This window comes from Phocoena sinus, chromosome 14 (genome assembly GCF_008692025.1).
Source record: "Phocoena sinus isolate mPhoSin1 chromosome 14, mPhoSin1.pri, whole genome shotgun sequence".
In the NCBI taxonomy this organism is placed as follows: domain Eukaryota; kingdom Metazoa; phylum Chordata; class Mammalia; order Artiodactyla; family Phocoenidae; genus Phocoena; species Phocoena sinus.
Genome location: NC_045776.1, coordinates 65,713,152 through 65,737,559, shown reverse-complemented (window position 1 = coordinate 65,737,559; position 24,408 = coordinate 65,713,152). Strand labels below are relative to the sequence as shown.

Genomic DNA, 24,408 nt, shown 5'->3' with positions numbered 1-24,408 from the left:
TGTGCCTGGCACAGAGTACCAGCTCCATGAATGCTATTTTGAATCTAATCTATACACTCTAGGTGGCATGGTACCCGCCTAAGTGCCGTGGAAATATGAGACTTGGAGGTGTCATGAAAGGCTTCCTGGAAGAAGTAGTTGAAGCTTATTCTGCTACCCTAGTATATGAATTTGGGTATTTTCTTGCTTTTCTTTAGTAAGATCATTCATTTCTCAGTTATTGTTAGGAGCTGCAGAATACCATAGAAACTTCTTTAAGATACTTTTACATTTTTCGAATTCACATGTGTATTTAAAAATTAATATTAAAACCTTAAATTAGAAAATAGTCTCCAGGCTCTAATTCCAATTTCCATTCTGTTCCTCCTGATGTTATTTGTAAATTGGAAGTAAATAACCTTATAGGTGATATTTCTTGATTTGTTACGTTTACACGTTAAGTGTTGACCATTCATGGGAGATGCACAGGTTTTCTTCCCTCATCTTACCAACGTGGTTATGTGGTAATTTGTTGTTAATAGTCAGTGTTTACATTATATAACAGATATTCACTGCTGAACCGAGTAGACTAACTGCAACTCTTCCTTTCTCTTACATCCCGTCATTTTTTCTGAGAATTAATAATTGTCTTATTTTCTTATTTTCCTAGTGTTCCATGCACAGATCACTAATGTTTTTTTCTGAATGCTTCAGTATTTCTCATAGACCTGTCAGTAATTTTTTGCATACTCTCAAAACCATCAGTTCCATTTCTTTCCTGGAGACTTTCCTCCTCTGCTCTAATCTGTTCTGGTGGCTCTGTGCCCGCTGTTCCCAGTTCTAATCCAGAGACTTACTTTGACATCTGTCCTGGAATTTGTTTCTTTTTACTATTCTTTTGTGTTAGATTCACTGTTCCCAGATCCCTGGTTTTTTTTTTTTTTTTTCTTCTTGATTTATTTCCTTGGTTTTTGGAGCACATTTTCCTGTAATACTACTACTTTTAGTACTTCTTCCTCCTCTTCTTTTTTTAATAGCTTTATTGCGATATAATTCACATACCATACCGTTCACACATTTAAAGTGTTCAGTTGTTTTTAGTATATTCCCAGTTATCCAACCATCACCTTAATCAATTTTAGAACATTTTAATTACCCAAAAAAGAAGCCCTTACCTATTACTAAGTCACTTCACTGTTTCCCTTCAATCCTCCCAGCTGTAGGCAACCACCATTTTACTTACAGACTCTATAGATTTTCCTGTTCTGAGCATTTCATATAAATGGGATCATACAATATGTGGTCCTTTGTTATTGGCGTCTTTCACTTAGCATAATGTTTTCCAGGCTCATCCATGTTTTAGCATGTAACAGTACTGCATTTCTTTCTATGACTGAGTAATATTCCATTGTATGGATATACCATATTTTGTTTATCCATCCTTTAGTTGGTGGGCATTTGGGCTTCTACTTTTTGGCTATTATGAATAATGCTGCTACGAATATTCATGTACAAGTTTTTGTATAGACATACGGTTTCAGTTCTCTTAGAGATATACCAAGAGTGGGATTGCTGGATCAAATGGTAACTCTGTATTTGTCTTTTTAGTAACTGCCAGGTTGTTTTCCAAAGTGGCTGCACCATTTTACATTACTACCAGCAGTGTAGGAGGGTTTCAGTTTCTCTACATCTTCACCAATACTTATTATTATCCTTCTGTCTTTTTGATTATGGCCATTCTGATGGGTACCTCATTGTGATTTGATTTTTATTTCCCTGATGGCTAATGATGTTGAGCATCTCAATGTTCTTATTGGCTGATTATATATCTTCTCTGGAGAAATATCTAGTCACATCCTTTGTCCATTTTTAAATTTGGTTAATTGTTTTTATTATTGAGTTATAGGAATTTAAAAAATATAATCTAGATACAAGTTCCTTAGCAAATATGCAAATATTTTTCCCATTCATTGAGTTATCTTTTCACTTTCTTTTTTTTTTCTTTTCACTTTCCTGATGATGTCCTTTGAAGCACGAATGTTTAATAAAAACAAAATTTATTTATTTAATTTTGGCTGCTCTGGGTCTTAGTTGCGGCACACGGATCTTTAGTTGTGGCACGTGGACTTCTTAGTTGTGGCATGCATGCGGGATCTAGTTCCCCGACGAGGGATCAAACCCCGGGCCTCCTGCATTGGGAGTGCAGTCTTACCCACTGGACCACCAGGGAAGTCCCACCAATGTTTAATTTTGATAATGTCCAGTTTTCCTGTATCTTCTCAATAAAGGCATATCTTAAGCCTTTTCTCCTTGCATGTTGGAAAAAGTGTTTGATCTACCCTGACATTTGGCCTTGGTTCAGGACCTTTCATCTGAGGATTTACATCTTTCAGTTTTGAGACAATTCTTATTTCTTTGATAATTTCTTCCTCTTTCGTTCTCTCATGTCTCTCTGGAATTCGTGCTAGTTATATATCTGATCCCCTGGATTGAGCCTTCGATTTTCTAACTTTATTTCCTTTTGTCATTTTCCCCCCTCTTCCTATTTCTGGGACATATTAGCCACCTTCTAATGTTTTGATTCTCCTATATCTTTCTTGTTTTCTTTTTGTTTTCTTTTAAATAATATCCTTATTTTATTCTATGTGTATATAATATGTTCTCTTATCTCACTGAGGATATTAATCATAGGGTTTTCTTTTTTGTTGTTGGTGGTTTTTTCTTTTCTTTCCCATATTGTCTTTGTTTACTCCAGAATTTTAAAAAATTTTATTATGAAGAATTTCAACCGTGTATAGTATGTACCCATCACCCATTTTCAAAAATTAACTCATGACCTATCTTCTTTCATTTATATCTCTGCCACTGTATTATTTTTGCTTTGTTTTTTATTTTGAAATAATCTCAGTCTTCAGAGAAGTTGCAAAAATAATACAGAGAACCCCCATATACCTTTATTCACATTTACCACTTTTTAGCTTTTTTTTTTTTTTTTAAATCATTTTCTCCATGATTGTCATAAGATGGGGGTTATCCAACTCTACAACTCCCTCCACATTTGTCTCTGGGCATTTTGTGTATGGATAAGCCCTCCTTTCTACCCCATTTATCTAACTATTTGTTCATCCCTTTATTGTCAGATTGGACTCACGGATTCCCATTTTGTTTAATGTGTTATAATTTATTACTGTCCTTAATTATTTTGGTGCTTAAATTTATCATATTTTATCTGTAAATTGTTATCCATATTCGGTAAAAGACACAGTATCCTTTTAAAAGAACCAACACCACTATCACAGCAAAAAAAAAATGATAATTCTTTAATAACTCATTAAAACATTAAGTTTAAAAAAGTTTAAATTTCCCTCATTGTTTCATATTTTTTGTTTGACAGTTGTAGTTTGTTAAAATCAAGATCCAGAATCAAAGTCCATGCATTACATTTGGTCGATAAGCATCCTTTTTTTTTTTTTTTTTTTTTTTTTTTTGCAGTATGCGGGCTTCTCACTGTTGTGGCCTCTCCTGTTGCGGAGCGCAGGCTCAGTGGCCATGGCTCACGGGCCCAGCCGCTCCGCGGCATGTGGGATCTTCCCGGACTGGGGCACGAACCCGCGTCCCCTGCATTGGCAGGCGGACTCTCAACCACTGTGCTGCCAGGGAAGCCCGATAAGCATCCTTTTTAAAATAATTTTTTAATTATAATTTTCTTAATTTTTTTTAAATTATTATTTTTTTAGCTGCATTGGGTCTTCGTTGCTGCACATGGGCTTTTCTGTTGTTGCAGCAAGAGGTGGCTTCTCTTGTTGTGGAGCATGGTCTTTAGGCACGCGGGCTCAGTAGTTGTGGCTCACGGGCTCTAGAGCGCAGGCTCAGTAGTTGTGGCTCGCAGGCTTAGTTGCTCCGCGGCATGTGGGACCTTCTTGGACCAGGGATTGAACCCGTGTTCCCTGCATTGGCAGGCAGATTCTTAACCACTGCGCCACCAGGGAAGTCCCAATAAGCATCTTAAGTCTCTTTTAATGTATAAGTTTTCCTATCTTTCCTTAGCAGTTTATTGAAAGAACTGAGTCGTTTGTCCTATAAAGTTTCCTACATCATTGATTTTGCTGATTTTAAAGTCATTTTTATTTGTCCCTTGTATTTTTTGTAAGATGGTACTTAGTTCTAGATGACGCTTGATGATATTTAGTTTCAAGTTTTTGGCAGGAATACATCACAAGTAGTGGCACTTCCTCAGGATTACTTTGTTTTGGTTTCATTCTTTCTTTTTTTTTCTTTTTTTAAAAAAATTTTTGGCTGCACTGCGTGGCATGCGGGATCTTAGTTCCCCAACCAGGGATCAAACCCATTCCCCCTGCATTTGAAGCGGAGCATCTTAACCAGTGGACCACCAGGGAAATCCCATATTTTGGTTTCATTCTTTTTTGTTGGAGGTCATTTCCAAATGTCTTGTGCTTCTTGACTGTCCGTTCATACTTGAGTATCAGCAACTGAGAAGTTAATCGGAAGCTTCCAGTGTCTGAGCCCGCTTGTCAGTTTTTGTGCGCTTTTCTCTAGGGGCAAGCCTGCCTTTTCATTGATGGAGGTGGGGCACAGATGTCTTTATTTCAAAGTCTGTTAAGTCTTATCTACTTTTGAGAAGACTCTTCCAGTCTTCTGATTGGGAGCCAAGAAGTGTAGCTGCCAGAATTCTGAATGGAGGCTGGGGGGAGGGAGCTGGATACCCTACCTAGCAGGGTTGGGGAAGAGACTAGGGGCCCCAAATGCTCACCAAATAGACTTACATTCAGTCCCCTCATTTGTGGCCTGTGGCTTCAGTTCTGAGCGCCTTTCCTTGTTCCTTCTAGTTCTGAGCGCTTCGGGAATTCTATTGGCCTGCTTCTCTTTGGTATCCCACTCTGTAGGTTTTCGCTTCTTCAAATCTGTTAGGCCAGTTAATTTTCTTCCTAGTTGTTGCAAAAATTTGTGGAAATCTTTCATTTCCTGTGATCTCTTCTCCCATCTCATGGACCTTATGGTTTATACCCTTTTATCCTTTACTGTCATCTTAGGAGGTCAGTCTGTAGGTTTATCTTGGAGTCCACACCTAATGATTTTTGTTTTTCTTGGGCTGTCTTTTATATTTGGTTATCATTATGTATATTCCAACTTAGACATAAGTTCATATTCATACAAATCCTTACTGAGATCAAACTTATGTCCTGATCTTTCCAGTATTTATGTATCTCACCTGTTAGTTTCCAGACAGTGTTTTAGGTCCTGAAAATACAGTAATGAGGAGCTCAGATATGGCTCCTGTTTTCATGGAATTTATATTCTTTATTAAAAATTTTTAAAAAAATTTTTGTTTGCGTTGGGTCTTTGTTGCTGCGCATGGGGTTTCTCTAGTTGCAGCGAGCAGGGACTATGTTGTGGTGCACGGGCTTCTCATTGCAGTGGCTTGTCTGTTGTGGGGCATGGGCTCTAGGCGCGTGGGCTTCAGTAGTTGTGGCATGTGGGCTCAGTAGTTGTGGCTCGCGGGCTCTAGGGCACAGGCTCGGTAGTTGTGGCTCATGGACTTAGTTGCTCTGCAGCATGTGATACCTTCCCAGACCAGGGCTCCAACCCATGTCCCCTGCATTGGCAGGCGGATTCTTAACCACTGTGCCAACAGGGAAGTCCCTGGAATTTATATCCTAATAGGGAAGGCAGATATGTAAAGTAATTAGAATGTTGGCACAGAGTGTCAAAGGAGTCTTTGACTGCAGAAAACATTCCATAGCATCATTATTAAACCTAAGGCAGTGACCCATTTATTATAGCAGTATTTCACACCAAAAAAATCTCTATTTGAATCATCTTTCAGTTTAATTTATTTACAGAAATAGTCACTAATTGTGACTTTTCTTACTTGGAATGTAGTACCGGAAAGACTAGGACATAGGTTTGAGCTCAATAAGGACTATTCATTTTGTATGGATAAACTCTCTTTTCTGGCTGATTTCTTGTCTGATTGTCATTGATATATGTGACCTGATTATAAAGGGTAATTTCATTCTTTTAGAATTAATGTCTCATGAATGCATCACAGTTACTCAACACGGGACGTGTTTGTTAGCTTTCCTCCACCACATACTTAAATTTTCCTCCTTTGTTTTACTACTTAATGTTAGTTTCCAAAGGCTGCCGTAACAAAACCCACAAACTGGGAGACTTAAAACAACAAATTTATTGTCTGATAGTTCTGGAGGCTGGAAATCTGGAATCAAGATGTAGGCAGGGCCATCCTCTTTCTGAATGCTCTGGGGAAGGATCTGTTCTGTGCCTTTATCTAGCTTCTGGTGTTGCCAACAGTCCTTGGTGTTCCTTGGCTTGTAGACCCATTACTCCAGTTTCAGCTTTCATCCTAATATGCTGTTCTCCTTGTGTGTCTGTGTCTTCACATGGCATTCTCCTCTCTGTGCGTATCTGTCCCTCTGTCTCGTCTCCTCTTTTTATAAAAACACCAATCATTATTGGATTAAGGGTCCACCCTATTCCAGTAAGACCTCATCCTAACTTACATATAATTACATCTGCAAAGGCTGTTTCCAAACAAGGTCACATTCATAGATACTAGGGGTTAGAACTTCAGTATATCTTTCTGGGGGGCACAATTCAACCTACAACATTGCTATTCTTTGTACTAAGAAATAAATAAAAACTATGTTATTTATTAAGTTCATAATGAATATTATTGGTAGACTTTATCACTAAATGAAAATGAAAACTGTACACTGATCAAAAACTGCCTGAAGATTCTTTTTTTTTTTTTTTTTTTTTTTTTTTGTGGTACGCGGGCCTCTCACTGTTTTGGCCTCTCCCGTTGCGGAGCACAGGCTCTGGACGCGAACGCTCAGCAGCCATGGCTCACAGGCCCAGCCACTCCGCGGCATGTGGGATCTTCCCGGACCGGGGCACGAACCCATGTCCCCTGCAATGGCAGGCGGACTCTCAACCACTGCACCACCAGGGAAGCCCTGAAGATTCTTATAGATAACATTGACAACCATAAATGTTAATCTTGGAGTGGGGCGGAATAGGAAATCTTGGCCTCTACTGGTGTTCTTATGAAGGGAAGTTGAAGGTCTTGGAGCATCACCTGAACAGGATGGATGAATCAGTCATAACCTTTTTAGTATGGCTCACTCTCCTCTCAGTTTTGTTTCTTAGAAAATAACTTTTAAAAATGCAATGAAAATTTTTGTTTTTAATCAGCAACTTCCCAGGAATTCCTTGGAGGTCCAGTGGATAGGACTCCCACGCTTCCACTGATGAGGGCAAGGGTTCGATCTCTGGTCGGGGAACCAAGATCCTGCAAACCACTCAGTGAGGCCCAGAAAAAAAAAAAAATCATTGACTTCCCATGTTCATCTATTGTTGAATTAAGAAGGAGGTGCAGGAGACTAGAAGCTGATGTGTAGCTGTTGAGAAATGTGGCTCCTTAGAGGCTTCAGGTAAATTACTCTCATTCTACTTTTTCTTATAGTTAGAAGAGGAAGATAAAAGACTTTTTGATTCATGAAGAATCTGCTCACTGAGAAGTGTGTATCAAGCCACTGGTTGAATTTTCATCAAAAAGGGATTAAACGGAGAATGGAGAAGAAGGTTGATTCCAGGTGAGTGATGGGACTTGACAAAAAAGATAACTGAAACTATGGCCCATATAAAAGCCTGTAAATATTTTGTGTGTGAAAATAATAAATTTTTTAAAAGTAGTTTTTTCCTAAATCATGGGTAGTGAGATAGGAATTTTGGGTAACAGTTTTTTGTTGGTATTTTGGGTTTCTCATCTAGAGTATAGCGTATAATGCACATTTCATACTTTATGTTACAGTCAAAATCCATTTTGAGTGTGTGGAGATATCTGTCATTGAAATTTTGACTTTGAGCTGAAATAAGGATGATTTTCCCGAGAAGTTATAACATCGAGGCTAGCTAGTATATCTTTCTCCTACTTTTGATTATGATTGCTTTCAGCCTGCTTTAAGGTTCTTTTGATTCCAAATAGAAGACTCCCAGGTATGGCTCGCCTAGGAAAAAGGAGGGAGTTTACAAGAAGGAGACTGCAGTTTACTAACAAACCTTAGACTCACAGTGGCGGGCCTGTGACTTGCAGCTGGCCCTTCATGAGTATCCCGCCCCCTAAGAGGGATTGGTTCAGGGATGTGCATGTGACTGCATGGGGCCAATCAGAAGTTCTCCTCTAAGGCCGAGACAGGCATTAAAGAGAGAGAGAGAGAAACCTACCTAATGGGTTGCTGTGGCAGCTGTTTCAGTCTCCACCCTGCATAGGCAATAGGGGACCCTATACTGTAGGAGTTATGCAGGTCAGCACACTGAGAGAAGCAGGAAGAGCTAACAATTTGAGACACCGGTTCTAGTCCTTGAGGCTCTGGTTCAGAATTCTTCTGAAGTACATGAGCTAGGGAATTACCTCTTTGTGCTGGCTGTCTTCAATATAACCATCCAGATCTAATCTCCACTCGTGTATCCAGTGCTTCCCATTGGATTTGGGCAAAGAGGTGCTCTGGCAGGAGATAGTGAGGAGGGAGAGAGGAGAGTGAGGCCAGACTATTTATCCCCTTGGCTCCCTCCTTGCAAGATGCCTTGGGTTGGCTGTGTCCCTCTGCTGAAACCCACAGTACCTCATAAGGTAGCAGACTTTGTATGACTCTCCTGGATTCTAGTGATTATTCTCTTTTATCCCTTTGGGCCTAGAGGTGGTACTGCCTTCGCTTTCACCAGCTTGAGGTTCCTGCACTTTCCCTAGTGGTTCGTCTACACCCATACCTTTGTTAATATGCCATCCTCAAATTATCCTGTGTTTAGTATGTCATCTGTTTTCTTTTGGGACCCTTGAGAGTTTTTATCATGACTGGTGTTGGGTTTTGTCAAATATTTATTTGGCATCTATTGAAATGATCATATGGTTTTTGTCCTTTTTTCTATTAGGTGTATTACATTAATTGATTTTCAGATGTTAAACTAGCTTTCTATTCCTAGGATAAATCCAGCTTGGTCATAGTATTTGTTATATGGTTTTTGTATGTTGGATTTGGTTTGCTAATATTTTTTGATCATTTCTGTGTTTATAGCCACAAGGGATATTGGTCTATATTTTGTGTGTGTGTCATATCTTTGTCTGCTTTTGGCATCCGGGTGTGATACTGGCCTAAAACAATGATTCTAGAAGTGTTCTGACCACTTTTTGTTTCTGGAAGAGTTTATAGAGTACTGGTATCATTTAATTAATTAATTAATTTTTAAAACATCTTTATTGGGGTATAATTGCTTCACAGTGGTGTGTTAGTTTCTGCTTTATAACAAAGTGAATCAGTTAGTTATACATATACATATGTTCCCATATCTCTTCCCTCTTGCGTCTCCCTCCCTCCCACAGATTCTTAACCACTGCGCCACCAGGGAAGTCCCCATCATTTATTTTTTAAATGTCTGATAGAACTCATCAGTGAAGCTATCAGGATCTGGACTTTTGTTTTTAGGAAAATTTTTAGTTACTAATTCAATTTCTTGTTATAGATCTATTCAGAGTTTCTATTCTCTAGTCAGTTTTTGTGATTTGTGTTTTTCTGGGAATGTGTTCATTTTCTCTAAGTTGTCTAATTTGTTGGCATAAAGTTCATAGTATTCCTTTATAATTCTTTTAATTTATGAAGGGTCAATGATAATGTCCTTTCTTTCATTCCTACTTTTGGTAATCTGTGTCTTTTCTCTCTTTTTTCTTGGTTTTAGCTAAAAGGTTATCAATTTTGCTGAAGGGCTCCTGTTGTTATACTAACAGCAGCTAATCTGAGTTGGGTTCCTATTGCTTGAAACCTGGGATCCTAACTAACATACAGAAGTTTTTTATAGAATCGACTAGGTCTTGGACAAGGTGGAAGCCAGGTAGCTGGAGAGACTTATTCAGCAGTGTTTAGACCCTTCCTCCTGAGCAGTGCCATCTTTGTGCTTCACCCCCCACCTCCTGTTCAGACTGTGTCTCGGCTCAAAATTCAGTCCTGGGAGAATTAATCTGGTTCATCCAGCGTGAGTCAAATTTCTCCTGCTGCTCTAATCAAGTGGGACATGGAGCTCCCAGCACAGCTGCTGAGTTCCTACCCCTGCTGATCCCACAGAAGAGAGGTCCATCCTTGAAAGCTGAATCAACACCCTGACAGTGTTTACCAATGATCCACAGAGTACTCGTCAGGCCTGCCTTACTTCATCTTCTGAAGCAAATTAACCATGGCCTTAAAATGAAGCTCTGTTTCCTCAAATACTCTGCGGCTTTAGGTTGGGGAGCCTTGAGAAGGGAATGAATTCCCTAGGTATTCTGCTGTAAAGCAATCTGAGATCCCCTGTTGTGAGTCCTATAGGACTCCTTGGAGTTCCTTGACTCTCCGTGAACTTTCCTTCTACACTGCATGTGCCAAGTATTCCCACCCAACTCTTTCCAGTTCCCTACTCCCAGCTAATTTCTACTCATATTTCCAAACTCAACTCTAATATGATCTCCAGGAAGCCTCTTCTGACTACCCTATTCCCACCCAGTGTGTATATTCCCATAACACCCTAAATTTACCTTTTTCTTAGCATTTAACGATTGGTATTCTCATTGTCATCTCAATACACCATAAGCTCTTGAGAAACTGTCTTCTATAGATATTGGGTGTGTGTCAGTGTCCTATGCTTGCTGTAAGCTATCAATGTCTTATTTTCTCATTGTAAGACATGAGAAACACATTGAATACATATTTGTCTTCGTAGCCCCTGGCCTTGCTGTGTTGCTGGGCGTATAGTAGGTCCTTGATACTGATTGAATAAACAAACATTACAGGATACACCTGCCAAGTAAACAGTTAAATGAATTGGTCAGTGCATGCCTTCCCCTTGGCACTTTTTTGTTTTTCTAATTTTTCTTAATTTTTCAAAAACTGAAGTATAGTTGATTTACAATGTTGTGTTAGTTTCAGGTGTACAGCAAAATGATTCAGTCATACATATATATATATCTATTTCAGATTCTTTTCCATTGTAGGATATTACAAGACATTGAATGTAGTTCCCTGTGCTATACAGCAGGTCCTTGTTTATTTTATATATAGTAGTGTGTATCTGTTAATCTCAAGCTCCTAATTTATCCCTCCCCCCCTTTCACTTGGTAACTGTAAGTTTTCTATATCTGTGAGTCTGTCTCTGTTTTGTAAGTTCATTTGTATCATTTTTTAAGTTCCATATATGTGTATTACATGAAAATTTGTCTTTGTCTGACTTACTTCACTTCGTGTGATAATCTGTAGGTCCATCCATGTTGCTGCAGATGGCATTATTTCATTCTTTTTTATGGCTGAGTAATATTCCATTGTGTAAATGGAATATACACATCTTGTCTATCCATTCATCTGTCGATGGACATTTAGGTAGCTTCCATGTCTTCACTATTTTAAATAGTGCTGCTGTGAACATTGGGGTACATGTATCTTTTCGAATTAGTTTTTTTAATTTATTTATTTTGGCTGTGCTGGGACACGGCACGTGGAATCTTAGTTGCGGCTTGCGAACTCTTAGTTGAAGCATGCATGCAGGATCTAGTTTTCTGACCAGGGATCAAACCTGGGCCCCTTGCATCGGGAGCGTGGAGTCTTACCCACTGGACCACCAAGGGAAGTCCCTCAAATTAGAGTTACCGTCTTTCCCCCTTGTCACTTTTGGATGAGCATTTTCAAATTCTGTCTTTCTCCTCACTTCCATTTTTCTGTATTTCTTGGCTAATCAGTCCTCCCGTTGACATTAAAAAAAAATTATATTCCTATGTTTTTATTCTCCTCCCCCATTCTTCATGATTTTTGGATTCCGATATTGTTTTTTTTTTTTTTTTTTTTTTTTTTTCTTTTGCTGTACGTGGGCCTCTCACTGTTGCGGCCTCTCCCCCTGCGGAGCACAGGCTCCGGACGCGCAGGCCCAGCAGCCATGGCTCACGGGACCAGCCGCTCCGCGGCATGTGGGATCCTCCCAGACCAGGGCACGAACCCGTGTCCCCTGCATCGTCAGGCGGACCCTCAACCACTGCGCCACCAGGGAAGCCCCCGATATTGTTTTTGAAGTGCCTTCTGTTTCATATTTCTTTCCATCATTCTGCCTTTCCTCTGTTCCATAATTTAACAATTTTTAAAATATTTATATATTTTTATTTATTTTTGGCTGCGTTGGGTCCTCATTGCTGCACACGGACTTTCTCTAGTTGCAGTGAGTGGGGGCTACTCTTTGTTGCGGTGCGCGGGCTTCTCATTGTGGTGGCTTCTCTTGTTGTGGAGCACGGGCTCTAGGCATGCAGGCTTCAGTAGTTGTGGCACGCGGGCTTAGTAGTTATGGCTCACGGGCTCTCGAGCGCAGGCTCAGTAGTTGTGGCACACGGGCTTAGTTGCTCCGCGGCATGTGGGATCTTCCCGAACCAGGGCTCTAACCCGTGTCCCCTGCATTGGCAGGCGGATTCTTAACCACTGTGCCACCAGGGAAGACCAATTTAACAAATTTTATATGCTTACCTACTATGAGTGCCTGGCAATATATTAGGAGCTCAGTATATATTAGCAGATAAAAATGGTCCCTATCATCATGAGGTTTTCCGATGGGGACCAGGCACATATGTACATAGACAAATCTGTGGTTTCAGTTTGTGATCTCTTCCTTTAGGTGTTAAAATAACTTAGAATTCTGGGGCCACCTGTTGGTATCTTTATGGTCTCTAAATTTCCAGAGCTGTAAACAGTTCATCTGCTGCCTGATTCAGTAGCTGGTGAGGAGGAGCTCAGAGTCTGATGAAAGGAGAGAGCAGTGGGCAGGGATGACTTTTAGGCATGGGCTTCCCAGTCTGACTACCTATTTGATTATGTAACAGGGCTTCAAGAGGGCACTGTCCCAGCACACCTTCCCTCAATTTGCTATTTCATAGGCTCTTAACTTTTTAGAGCCTCTTTCATTTTTATTTTAAAATGAGTGGGATGAAAGTCTTATTTTTAAAATTTTTGCTAGTTTTATTTTGAAATAATTTCAAATTTAGAGAAAAGTTGCAAGAATAGGACAAAGAACCTTTCTTCTCCCAGATTCTCTTGTTGTTAACATTTTACCACATTCGTCTGTCTGCCAGTTTGTTTTTCTCTCTCTCTCTCTGTCTGTCTCTCAGCATTTTCATTTCATTTGTGGACATGTGCAGAGGGGCAAAACATTTTACTCACTGATGCACATGCTCCCAGCTGAGGTCAAACAAGGCAGTGTTCTGCCTTTTTGTTTCAGCTCATAATTTAAGCAAAGGTCCTTTTCCCAGTCTGTGTAGTGCCATGTTTTCACAGTTTTGTGCTTTTTGTTGACAGTTTTGCTGTTTAAAGTGGCCCCCAAGCGTAGTGCTGAAGTTCTGTCTAGTGTTCTTAAGTGCAGGAACGCTGTGATGTACCTTATGAAGAAAGTGTATGTTAGGTGAGCTTTGTTCAGGCATGAGTTATAGGGCTCTTGGCTGTGAGTTCAATTTAATGATTCACTATATGTATTAAATAAGGTGTCTTTAAACAGAAGTACCCATAAAACAAGGTTCTGTTTTGGTTTTTTTGTTTTGTTTTTTTCAGTACACGGGCCTCTCACTGTTGTGGCCTCTCCCGTTGTGGAGCACAGGCTCCGGACGCGCAGGCTCAGTGGCCATGGCTCACGGGTCCAGCTGCTCTGCGGCATGTGGGATCTTCCCGGACCAGGGCATGAACCCGTGTCCCCTGCATCGGCAGGCGGACTCTCAACCACTGCGCCACCAGGGAAGCCCACAAGGTTCTGTATTGATTAGTTGATGAGAACGTTTTTGAGGGCTGGCAGGAACCTAACCATGTATTTTCCCTTAGGGACAATGCTTCAGTATATTCACTAACTCAGTGTTTATGGACTTTATAGAACTTATCGCAAATAACGAGAATCAACTATATCTATATTTCCCCCCTCCCCTGGACCACTTGAGAGTAAGTTGAAGCCAGTTGTCCCAAAAATGTTATTTACAGCAAAAAGAAAACAACGAAATGTAAGAAAAACTTTCCTTTTTGTTCATTTTATACTTTTAGTCCCCTTTAATTTGGAAATATTTCTCAGTATTTCCTTATCTTCCATGACCTAAGCATTTTTGAAGAGTTCAGATCACTTACCTTTTATGCATATTTCTCAGTTTGGGTTTGTTCAGTGTTTCTTCATGATTGAACTCAGGTTGTGCATTTTTGGCAGGAATTTTGCAGAAGTGATGCTGTGTTCTCAGTGCATCAGTACCAGGATATTTGGTCCTATTACCATTGATGTTAACTTTTTTTTTTTTAATTTATTTTTGGCTGTGTTGGGTCTTCGTTGCTGTGCGTGGGCTTTCTCTAGTTGTGGCGAGCAGGGGCTGCTCTTTTTTTTTTTTTTTTTTTTTTTTTTTGGCTGTGTTGGGTCTTCGTTGCTGTGTGTGGGCTTTCTCTAATTGCGGCGAACGGGGCCTACCCTTTGTTGTGGTATGCCGGCTTCTCATTGCGGTGGCTTCTCTTGTTGCGGAGCATGGGCTTTAGGCACACGGGCTTCAGTAGTTGTGGCTCGCAGGCTCAGTAGTTGTGGCGCACAGGCTTAGTTGCTCCGCAGCATGTGGGGTCTTCCCGGACCAGGGCTCAAACCTGTGTCCCCTTCATTGGCAGGCGGATTCTTAACCCCTGAGCCACCAGGGAATCCCGGGGCTACTCTTCTTTGTGGTGCGCAGGCTTCTCACTGTGGTGGCCTCTCTTGTTGCGGAGCATGGGCTCTAGGCACGCGGGCTTCAGTAGTTGTGGCACGTGGCCTCAGTAGTTGTGGCTCGCAGGCTCTAGAGTGCAGGCTCGGTAGTTGTGGCACACGGGCTTAGTGGCTCAGCAGCATGTGGGATCTTCCCGGACCAGAGCTCGAACCCATGTCCCCTGCACTGGCAGGCGGATTCTTAACCACTGCACCACCAGGGAAGCCCGATGTTCACTTTTATCACTTGGTTAAGATGATGTCTGCCAGGTTTCTCCACTATAAAGAAATGAATAAGTATCTTGTGGCAAGATATTTTGAAATTACATTAATAGCCTGTTTCTCATCAAACTAGCACCCACTTGTTTTTACATCCGTTGATGATTCTTGTCTGAATCAGTTGCTACTGTGATGGTTCTTAAAAGTTTATTAATTGCATTCTACTGCAAGTAGAGATTTCCATTCTCCCTCATGTATTTATTTACTTATATCAGTATTTTGTGGATTCGTATTTTATTTGGTGGGTTTTAATCTATTACTGCTGAAATTGTCCCAGATTTGGCCAGTGGGAGCCCTTTCAAGCTGGCTCCTGTGTCCTTTTCACACGCCCCTGTCATTCTTTGATCATTTCTTTACTTTTTGACCCATTAAGGTATTCCAGGCTCACCTTGTATTTTCCTTGTCTCAGACCTGAAAGTCAGCTATATTTCCAAGGACTGCTGCTTCCTCTTAGTTGGCAATGGTATTTTATTTTATTTGGTTTTGTTTTATTTTATTTTTTTTACAGACGGCTTTCCTAGGGCCCATTACTTGGAATACTAGTTGGCAGTGGTATTTTAGAAACAATATTTGAGCCATCGGTTTGCTTATTGCTGATGGGATGTTGTTGCCTCTAGGTATTTCCTGCAGGCAGATCTCTGACATACATATTTTAAAAATCTTGAGTTCATACCAATAAGATGATCTCTTAATGTTTCTGGAATGGGATTAAAAGTCATAAGTTTAGTGTTTAGTAAAAGTGTGTAGTTGTGTATTGTTACAGTTGTCACAATCTGAAAATCATTCCTAGTTTTTTACGTAAAGGAATCTGTTTCCAATTTGTAAATGATTCCCATTAAATGACACATTAAAAAAGAGTGTGTTAGGACTAATGGCTCCAAGGTACCCTCCAGCTCTATAGCTCCTGCTTAGAGCTGAGCCAGCAGTACCCACCTCCAGATAGGGTGGGTATTTCTGTCAGAGATTGGGCTGCTTATTGTCCTTGAAGGGGAGTTATTATCATTCCGTCTCAATGAGCTTATCTGTTTAATTTCACTTGTATGTTAAAAAGTATTTGCATCACATGCAGAGATAATTTGATTCTCTCCTTTCTCCCTTACTCCTCAAATTTAAGGTCTTCAAGGGACGGTGCAGTTAAGAAACCTTATTCTCCAAAGATAATGTCCAAAAAGAAGTCTGCCTTTTCTGGGATCTGGAGTGAGATACCTAGGGCCAGGCACCCTGTACAGTATCATCCCTCATATGCCTGGTCCCGAAGGGGCCGGCTAAGAGAACTGCGCATCAGGTGAGCTTGCAAGGGGTCCCCTCCCCTGTCTCAGTGACCTTTCCATTGTTCTCCCTTGTTGGTTAAAATGAGGGGATGATACTTACTCTCTTATCTCAGTTAATTGGAGACCTTGCTGACTGTTTGTTCTTCATGGCAGAATGTTCAAAATATTTAGGAATCTGCTGATGTAAAATCTGTCATTGAGTGTTTTCATTCATGGTCTCCAGTTGTGCCCCACAATGTATAAGCTATAAAGAGTCTTCCAGAAGTCTAAGCATAGTCCAAGAAAATGATCATTTTCTGCTACTCCTTTTTTTTTTTTTTTTTTTTTTTTTTGCGGTACGCGGGCCTCTCACTGTTGTGGCCTCTCATTGCGGAGCACAGGCTCCGGACGCACAGGCTCAGCGACCATGGCTCATGGGCCTAGCCGCTCCGCGGCATGTGGGATCTTCCTGGACCGGGGCATGAACTCGTGTCCCCTGCATCGGCAGGCGGACTCTCAACCACTGCACCACCAGGGAAGCCCTGCTACTCTTGATTAGGTCTTTGAAAGGTATCCTTTTACTCATTCAACAAAAATTTATCAGGTGCCTACCCAGCCAGGTGTTATGCTAGATGCTGAGCGTACAAGGTGAATAAGACATTCCTGGTCCAAGACCTCATGAAAGCGTAAAATCAGGTAGGCTTGGCAGACTGTTAAACAAGCCACAACAGCAAAGTGTGGTAAGTGCTGTGAGAAGGGAGGATGTGGTGCCATAGGCCACCTGGCAAGAACAGCCATGCCAGCGTAGCCAGCAGTGACTTCCTGGAAGAGGTGGAGTTTAGCCAAGTCCTGAAGGATAATGTAAGAAAGCCAGGTAAAGGGCAGGAGGAAGAGCATTCCAAGCTGAACCTGGAGATCAACTGGCCAAGACAAGCCAACTGTTTCTGTGTGTTCCCAGGCACTGTGCTAGCTGGGGATACTGTGAGCCATGGTCCCTGCTCTCAGGGGCTCACAGTGCAGAGGGAACAACAGGCACCCTGCAAGCCGCTTCCTGGGATTTGGTGTCATAATGTTACACTAGGGGTTGGAGCTGGGGTCTGAGAGTACCAAGCTACTTGCTCTGTTTGGTTGGGGAAGGTCCAGGAAGGCTTCATGTAGGAGTGAGCATTGAAGATGAGCCTTGGTGGGTAAGTGGGCATTTGCCAGGTGTTTTAGGCAGGAAGAATAATACGAGCAAAAGCACTAGCATGTACTTCCTTTTCCTCATCTCTGAAATCTTCATCAACAAAATACTTTATATTGAAAGTTTTTTTTTTTTTTCTTTTTTTGCGGTACGCGGGCCTCTCGCTGTTGTGGCCTCTCCCGTTGTGGAGCACAGGCTCTGGACGCACAGGCCCAGCGGCTGTGGCTTATGGGCCCAGCTGCTCCGTGGCACGTGGGATCTTCCCGGACCGGGGCACGAACCCGTGTCCCCTGCATCGGCAGGTGGGCTCTCAACCACTGCGCCACCAGGGAAGCCCTGAAAGTATTTTTAAAAACTAATCTGCTTGATGCTAGCTTTACAAATCTGTCCCATCCTGTGCTCTGTTTGATGCAATATTATCTATATATGATTCACCTTTTGACTCATACTAGTATCCCACTTCCTGGGACCTTAAAGTTTCCGTCTCCTTTCCAGAAAATTGATGATATAAACTAAATGGAGTTTTAAAATGTGTATGTCATTTCTTTCAGATGCATGGCCAGAAGGTTCTTGTATTTGTGGATTCGAATGACTTTTGGAAGAGTATTTCCCTCTAAAGCCAGGTAGTATTAGTTCAGAACACTGGACTTCTGTTGAGTTCATTCTAGGATTTTGTTTTGTATTAAGCCCATATATAACCTTTACTATGGCATGTGTTGCATTCCTTCCCTGCTCCTCCCCAGCCTCCAGGAGGTATATCATATAATGGTAACTTTAACACATATTAGTTTGAATGAATGTTTGCCCAGGAGAAGTAAATGAGCTCTTTCAGGTTCCTGGCGAGACTGGCAGATTGACTTGGTCTAGGGCAGAACCTGGGGAAAAAGTTGGCATTGGCAAGAAGAGTGAAACTGAGTCAAGTGAAAGTCCCTCTGCCCGGTAGCTTCACTTTTTCTAGGCTGCCACCTGCTGCTGTGGGTTTTGGTTAACATTGCTTTAGCTGCAGCACCCTAAGTGGATCACAAGGGGTCAGGGACACTGTGCAGGAAGCCAGAGGGATGGAGAGAAAGAAGGGGCAGTGTAGGGAATGTTTCAGAGAACTGACAGCCATTGAAAGTGTAAGTGTTTTTTAAAAACTGAAATGTTATGGGTTCTCACCCTTCACCTCTCCACTTACTATACCCTTTACTGTTTCATTTTTCTGACAGTATGGCTTTCCTGATCTGGAACATCAAGGTCTCTTGATTCAAGTTTTCTCAAGCAGATTTGTCCTGTGTGTGTTCTCTGAAATTTTTTCTTGGTATACCTTGTGGAGGGCCTTGCTCTTCCCATATTTTTCGTGTGTCTTTACCAGTGAGGCTCCCAATGTGGCCACAGCCCATCGCAGCTGCAGGGATGAGGCATAGTCTACCTCTGCTTTTCCTTCTTTCCCTGGACCTTGGCCCTGCCCTTCTTTACTGCCTTGGTAGCTCTTCGTGCCTTCAATAATTTTTTTTTTGTCTTTTCTTGTTCTCAGTGGGAGAACTGATCGGAGTAACATAGTTTGCCATTATCGGAAGACTCTTGTTTTTCTTTTTTTTACTCAATTGAGTATTTTATTTATCTTCCTCCCTGTTAGCTTAGAAATTATATACTCTTCTATCCTTCTTTTACTGACTGCCATAACAAATATAATATGTTTGTTTAACTTACTGGGGTCTAATGTTAATTGTTTCTTTTTGCCCTCTTCCCAAACAAGGCAGGGTCCTTCGAACACTTTAACTCTCCTGTCGCTGTCCCCACTTATATGCCCTTATCGTAGGGTATTTTAATTTTTAATTTTTTGTTTTTTTTAATTAAATTAAAATTTTTTTTTTTGGCTGGGCCATGCAGCTTATAGGATCTTAGTTCCCCAACCAGAGATCGAATCCAGGCCACAGCAGTGAAAGCGCCGAATCTTAACCACTGGACTGCCAGGGAATTCCCTTAATTCAGTTTATATTTTAAAATCTCCAGAACATTATTACGCTCATTTTACACAGCCAGTATTCATTTATATTTATTCATGTGTTTACACTTTTTGTTCTTCTTTGTCTCTTCCTGTATCTCCAGGTTTCCATCTGTGATGATTTTCTATCATTTAAATGTTCCTGAACATTTCCTTTACAGTAGGTCTGCTTGTGGGGAATCCTCTCAGATTTTGTCTAAAATTGTTTTTATTTCGCTTTCAGTTTTGAAAGATATTTCACTGGGTATATTAGTCTACATTGCCAGTTTTTTCCACCAGCATTTTGAAGATACTCCATTGTCCTGTGACTTCCATTTGTAAGATGTTGATCTAATTGTTGCTCTTTTGAAGACCTATTATTCAAAGATTTAATATGGTATGCCTGGGTGTGGGTTTATTTTCTTAAAGTCTTAGTTCACTTTGAGATAGGTTACAGGGTTTTCTTGGGTTTTGTTTTTATTTTCCTGTTTTGTGGGCACATCTTTCTGGCATAATTTTTTTATCCATGGGCCTGTTATTCTACTCCTTTTCTTTTTTTTTGTGGTACGTGGGCCTCTCACTGCTGTGGCCTCTCCCGCTGCGGAGCACAGGCTCCGGACGCACAGGCTCAGCGGCCGTGGCTCACGGGCCCAGCTGCTCCGCGGCATGAACCCGCGTCCCCTGCATCGGCAGGCGGACTCTCAACCACCGCGCCACCAGGGAAGCCCTACGGTAACTTTGTATAGGATTTTACTTCATTTACTTTTCTGTTGCTCACTTTTATATGATATTAATTTTTCTGAACTTTTAGAGTGAAGTGAGGTTTAGTTAAGCTTTCCTAATTTCACAGAGCTCCCTCTTCTGTCTCTGTCGTGGTGTTCACAGATGTGGAGGCTTGCTCTATGGGGTATCCTGGCTTGTTCCCCTACCACGCTTGGTCTGATCCTGCTTGTCCTTCTTGTCCTTGTCCTCCTTGTCCTCCTTGTCCTCCTGTCTCCTTGTCCTTCTCCTGCTCAGTTTCTATTCTGCTCCCAGCAGTTCCTCCTCAGTATGAAGCCCTGTCTGTTTTTGAGGTCAGGTCGGTTTTGAGACTGTTGGAGCCATACTGCTCCAGCAGCTTCAGCTCTTACATGAGCCCTGGTTTTGGAGAGAACAAAACTCCTCTCAGTTTCAGCTTCTGGTCTCAAGTTGGGCCTCTGCACTTTCTAGTGACTACTTATTAGCTGATTCAGGTTCTCCTGTTCTCAGGTTCCTCAGATACCACCTTCATCGCTGCTCCTTTCTTCTGTACAAATGTTAATACCATGGTGGTCTTTTGACTCTGGGTGATTTGTCCTCACCTGCTTGCATTTTGGAGTTGTAGGAATACCTTGTCACCTAGTTTTGTTGTAATAGATACATGAGTTTTTGGTTTTGCTACATGGTTGCTCTGTGTGCTTTGTAGGGATTCAGAGACTGAAAAACTATGTTGCTACCTTCACTCTCTTCCCCAAATCCTTTTCCTGCTTGATTTTGTTAAACTCATATTTGACTCATATTTAACTGGAAACCTCTTTTCAAATAATATCTATTTATATTCCAAGTACTCGGGAAACGCTGATTATGTTAGAAATGCATTCGATTCAAAGTAAGAGAAATTCTGACGATGGCTTAAACAAATCGGGATTTGCTTTTTCTCACAGTTTGGAGGTTGGTATTGGTTCAGCTGTTTAGTGATATCATCAGAGCCTCAGGCTTTTAGATCCTTTCCAGTTTATCATCCTTAGTATACTGGCCCTTTGTCCTTAGAGATGACACTGTATAGTTGCAAGATGACTGTTCTAGCTTTACACAGGAAGGGGGAGGAAGGGTGGTGTCAGCTGGACCTGTCTCTATCAAGAAGGCAAAACTTTCCTAGAAACCCTCAGCTGCTTCTGCCTCATTGGCCAGAGCTATGTCACTGGCCATCTTTAGCTTCTGAAGAGGCTGGGAGAGAAACCTTTCCAGCCTTCCTAGTGGATGCTGGTGAGGAAGCAGAGGCTTGACGGTGGGTGTCGGGTATCTACGACTGATGTCTGCCTCACTGTGTTAGAGCATTCACATTGTACTCTTTTTCCTTTCTTTGCTCTTGAATGGTGGCAGGAAAGAATACTGGACTGGATTTTAGGAGACCTGAATTTTGGTTCTTACCTAGACCCTAGATAATGGTTTGATCTGGGGTTAAGTTATGGCTCTAGGCCTCAGTTTCTCAAATTGTAAAATGAGAGAGTGAGAATATTTTTTCTCTAAGTATCTACCAGAATTGTAATTGATACTATGTTTTCATTGACTTTGAAATTTGTGATGGGGTGGTCAGTTTCAACTTGTAATCCCTTTTTAAATCAAGTGGGTTATTTGTTACTTTGGGTAAAGTTGGGCATATTGATCTTTGCTTTTTTTTTTTTTCTTTTTGGTCTTTTTCCATACTGAATTATTTATTTCTCACTTTTAGGAATGTTAGAGGGGAATGATATCATACCAGAAACTTCAGAATAATACCTTTATGTGCTTGGAGAATGTTTTAACTTCTATAAACTGGAGTTGTTTTATCATTAATAAATGGAACCAAAATGACCACTGAATTAATAGGGCAAAAATAATACATACAGTATGTGTCCATATGTAAGGCAGTCTTAAAATTTAGGAAGTATCACCTCTTTTTCTGAAGAGAAGATCTGAACAAAATTACTTGGCTAATTTGGGAAGTAGATAAAACAGTCACGTCCATATATAGTATTTAATTTATCAGTATTTTTCGTCATTCTTGGTTAAGGCTTTGCTTCCTATTTTCTTGAGAAAATAGAAGTAACAGAAGAGACCATCACTTAGTCTACTGACCGCCAGCATCTATTGCCATATGACCTGCTTTCCCAACTGTGGCATCTGTGGCAAAATCCTTTTGTGTTGCATTCCCCTTGTGCCTACTCCAGGCCATCACACTAGCAGTTTTTTTTCTGTCTCTTCTGTATCAATTTTTCCCTCTTTACTGGATCATTTGTACCAGCATACAATGCTATTATTTTCCTATCCTGAAAGAAAAAAAGTCTCTTTGATGCTACTTCCTTCTGCAGCTAGCTCTCCATCTCTTTGCTTCCCTCTACATTTCCTGGCCATCCCCAACTTCTCCAGCACCTCTTTTTGTAGTCTCAAGTCCATCCTACGAGGCTTTTGATTCCATCATGCCACCAAAATTGCTTTTGCTTTTGTAAGGTCACTACATTTGCTAAAATCAGTGGTGAACTCTTAAATTTCCTCTCACATGACTTACCAAGAAGCATTAGACAGCCCATCATTCCCTTCTTCAAGGAGCCCTTTCTTCTCCCAGCATCAAGGTTACCATCCTCTCTGTTTCCCTTCCACCTCTTTGTCCCCTCTAACTCTCTTTGGTTGGTTCCTCCTCATCTAAGTATCCCACCCCCAGTCCTTGCACTGCCTCTCTGTCTACCTCCCAACCATGTCAACCTCATCCCATGATTCCCAAAGGTACACACCCAGCCCAGACCTCTTCCTGGACTGCTACACACGTGACATTCCACTCTGCGCCCAGTAGACGTCACAACTCAGTATGCTCATAACCAAAGTCTAGACATTCCCCACCGACCTCCCTGCTGAGTGTTCCTCTCTCCAGTAAAGGAAGCTCCCATCCTTCCAGGGACTCGGGTCAGAAACCTAGGAGTCATCCTTGGTATCTTATTCCCTCACTCCCCGATTGCAATGCCAAATGCCAAAATTACGTTGATTCAACCTTCAAAATAGATTCAGACTCCAAGCTCTTCTCAGTACCTCCAGTTGCTACCACGCTGGTCCAGGCCATCATGTCTCCCCTGAATGACTCCAGGAGCCTCCTCACTCGTCTCCTGCTCCGAGCCTTGTCCTTAGTCAGTCTCTTCACACAGGCAGTCTGAGTAATCCAGTCATGTCACTCTTCGGCTCAGACCTCGGGCAGCTTCCCATCCTGCTTACAGTAAAAGCCAGAGTCCTTACTGTGGCCTATAGGCTAGTCACCTTTTTGTTTTACCTATCTTTGGATCTTTTCTTTTTCATTTCTGCCATCATAGTTTTAATTTCCAAGAGCTCTTTTTTGTTCTCTGAATAGTCCTTTTTTTAAAAAAATAACATCCTGGAGGCTCATAATTTTTTTGAGGTTAATGTAATGATTTATTTCTAAGGTTTTTGACTGCTCTGTTTCTTCTAAGCTCCTTTTTTCTGTGTGCTTTTGTTCACTGTCTCATGTTGTAGTCTTTCCTCAAATGTCAAGAGATCCTTTTATTGTCTGCTCATATTTAAGAGTTAATATTAGAAGCTTATATACCCATTCAATGTATGCATAGGGACTTGTAAGCTGAGGGTTTCCCTTTAGGCTTTTGAGGCAGAGACCAGATAGTTTCATTGGGGGATCTCCATCTGTCAGTATCTGAAGTCCTTTTCCCTTAGGTTGATCAGTTTTCCCCAGAGGAGAGGAGTCCTCCAAACTCCTTCTGGGGTAGATTGGGGCGGAGGCCGGGGGCGGTGGTTATAAGCTTGGCGGCAAGCAGAGGAGAGGGAATGTGGGTCTCACTGTTCGGTATGTAGACTCTTGGTTTAGGACTGTCTCCCGAGCTGTGCCTGGTGTTGGAGAGTCCAGTGCCCCTCAGGTTCAGCCTCTCCAGAGATAAGCCTGAGTCTCTGCCCGGGTGAATGATGGGATCCAGGGGCCTAACTGATTCTTACGCACAGGCTTCCAAACAATCCTGTGTTTTCATTTCCACCCAGGGCTCCCCGCTTCCTGATACCTCTTGTTCCCATGCCTTTCTGGGGTTCATGCCACCAGCCCCTTGCCTCTTGACTCTCCTCCCACCGACACTTAGTTCTCCGCCTTCTTTCACCTGTTGATTCAGTTGCCACTCGCCTGCCTGCTTTCTGTCATCAAAAATTTGTTGGCATCTCTTGTTTGTTTTTTTGTTTTC

At 41.5% G+C, this 24,408-nt stretch overlaps 1 protein-coding gene across 6 annotated transcripts in view; it reads left to right on the top strand.

The window, feature by feature from the left end:
* The window catches only part of SFI1 (SFI1 centrin binding protein), an 84,305-nt gene that overhangs the window by 4,803 nt on the left and 55,094 nt on the right, over positions 1–24,408 (top strand). For 5 of the 6 annotated variants that reach the window (XM_032603110.1, XM_032603109.1, XM_032603113.1 and 2 more), the window contains exons 2-4: positions 7,487–7,616; positions 16,160–16,330; positions 18,030–18,101. In XM_032603110.1, coding sequence (XP_032459001.1) covers positions 7,519–7,616; positions 16,160–16,330; positions 18,030–18,101 — 341 coding nt within the window. In that variant the 5' untranslated portion in view covers positions 7,487–7,518. Of the gene's footprint in view, positions 1–7,486; positions 7,617–16,159; positions 16,331–18,029; positions 18,102–24,408 lie in introns of those variants that run through there. The other variant, XM_032603115.1, reaches the window with a different exon arrangement.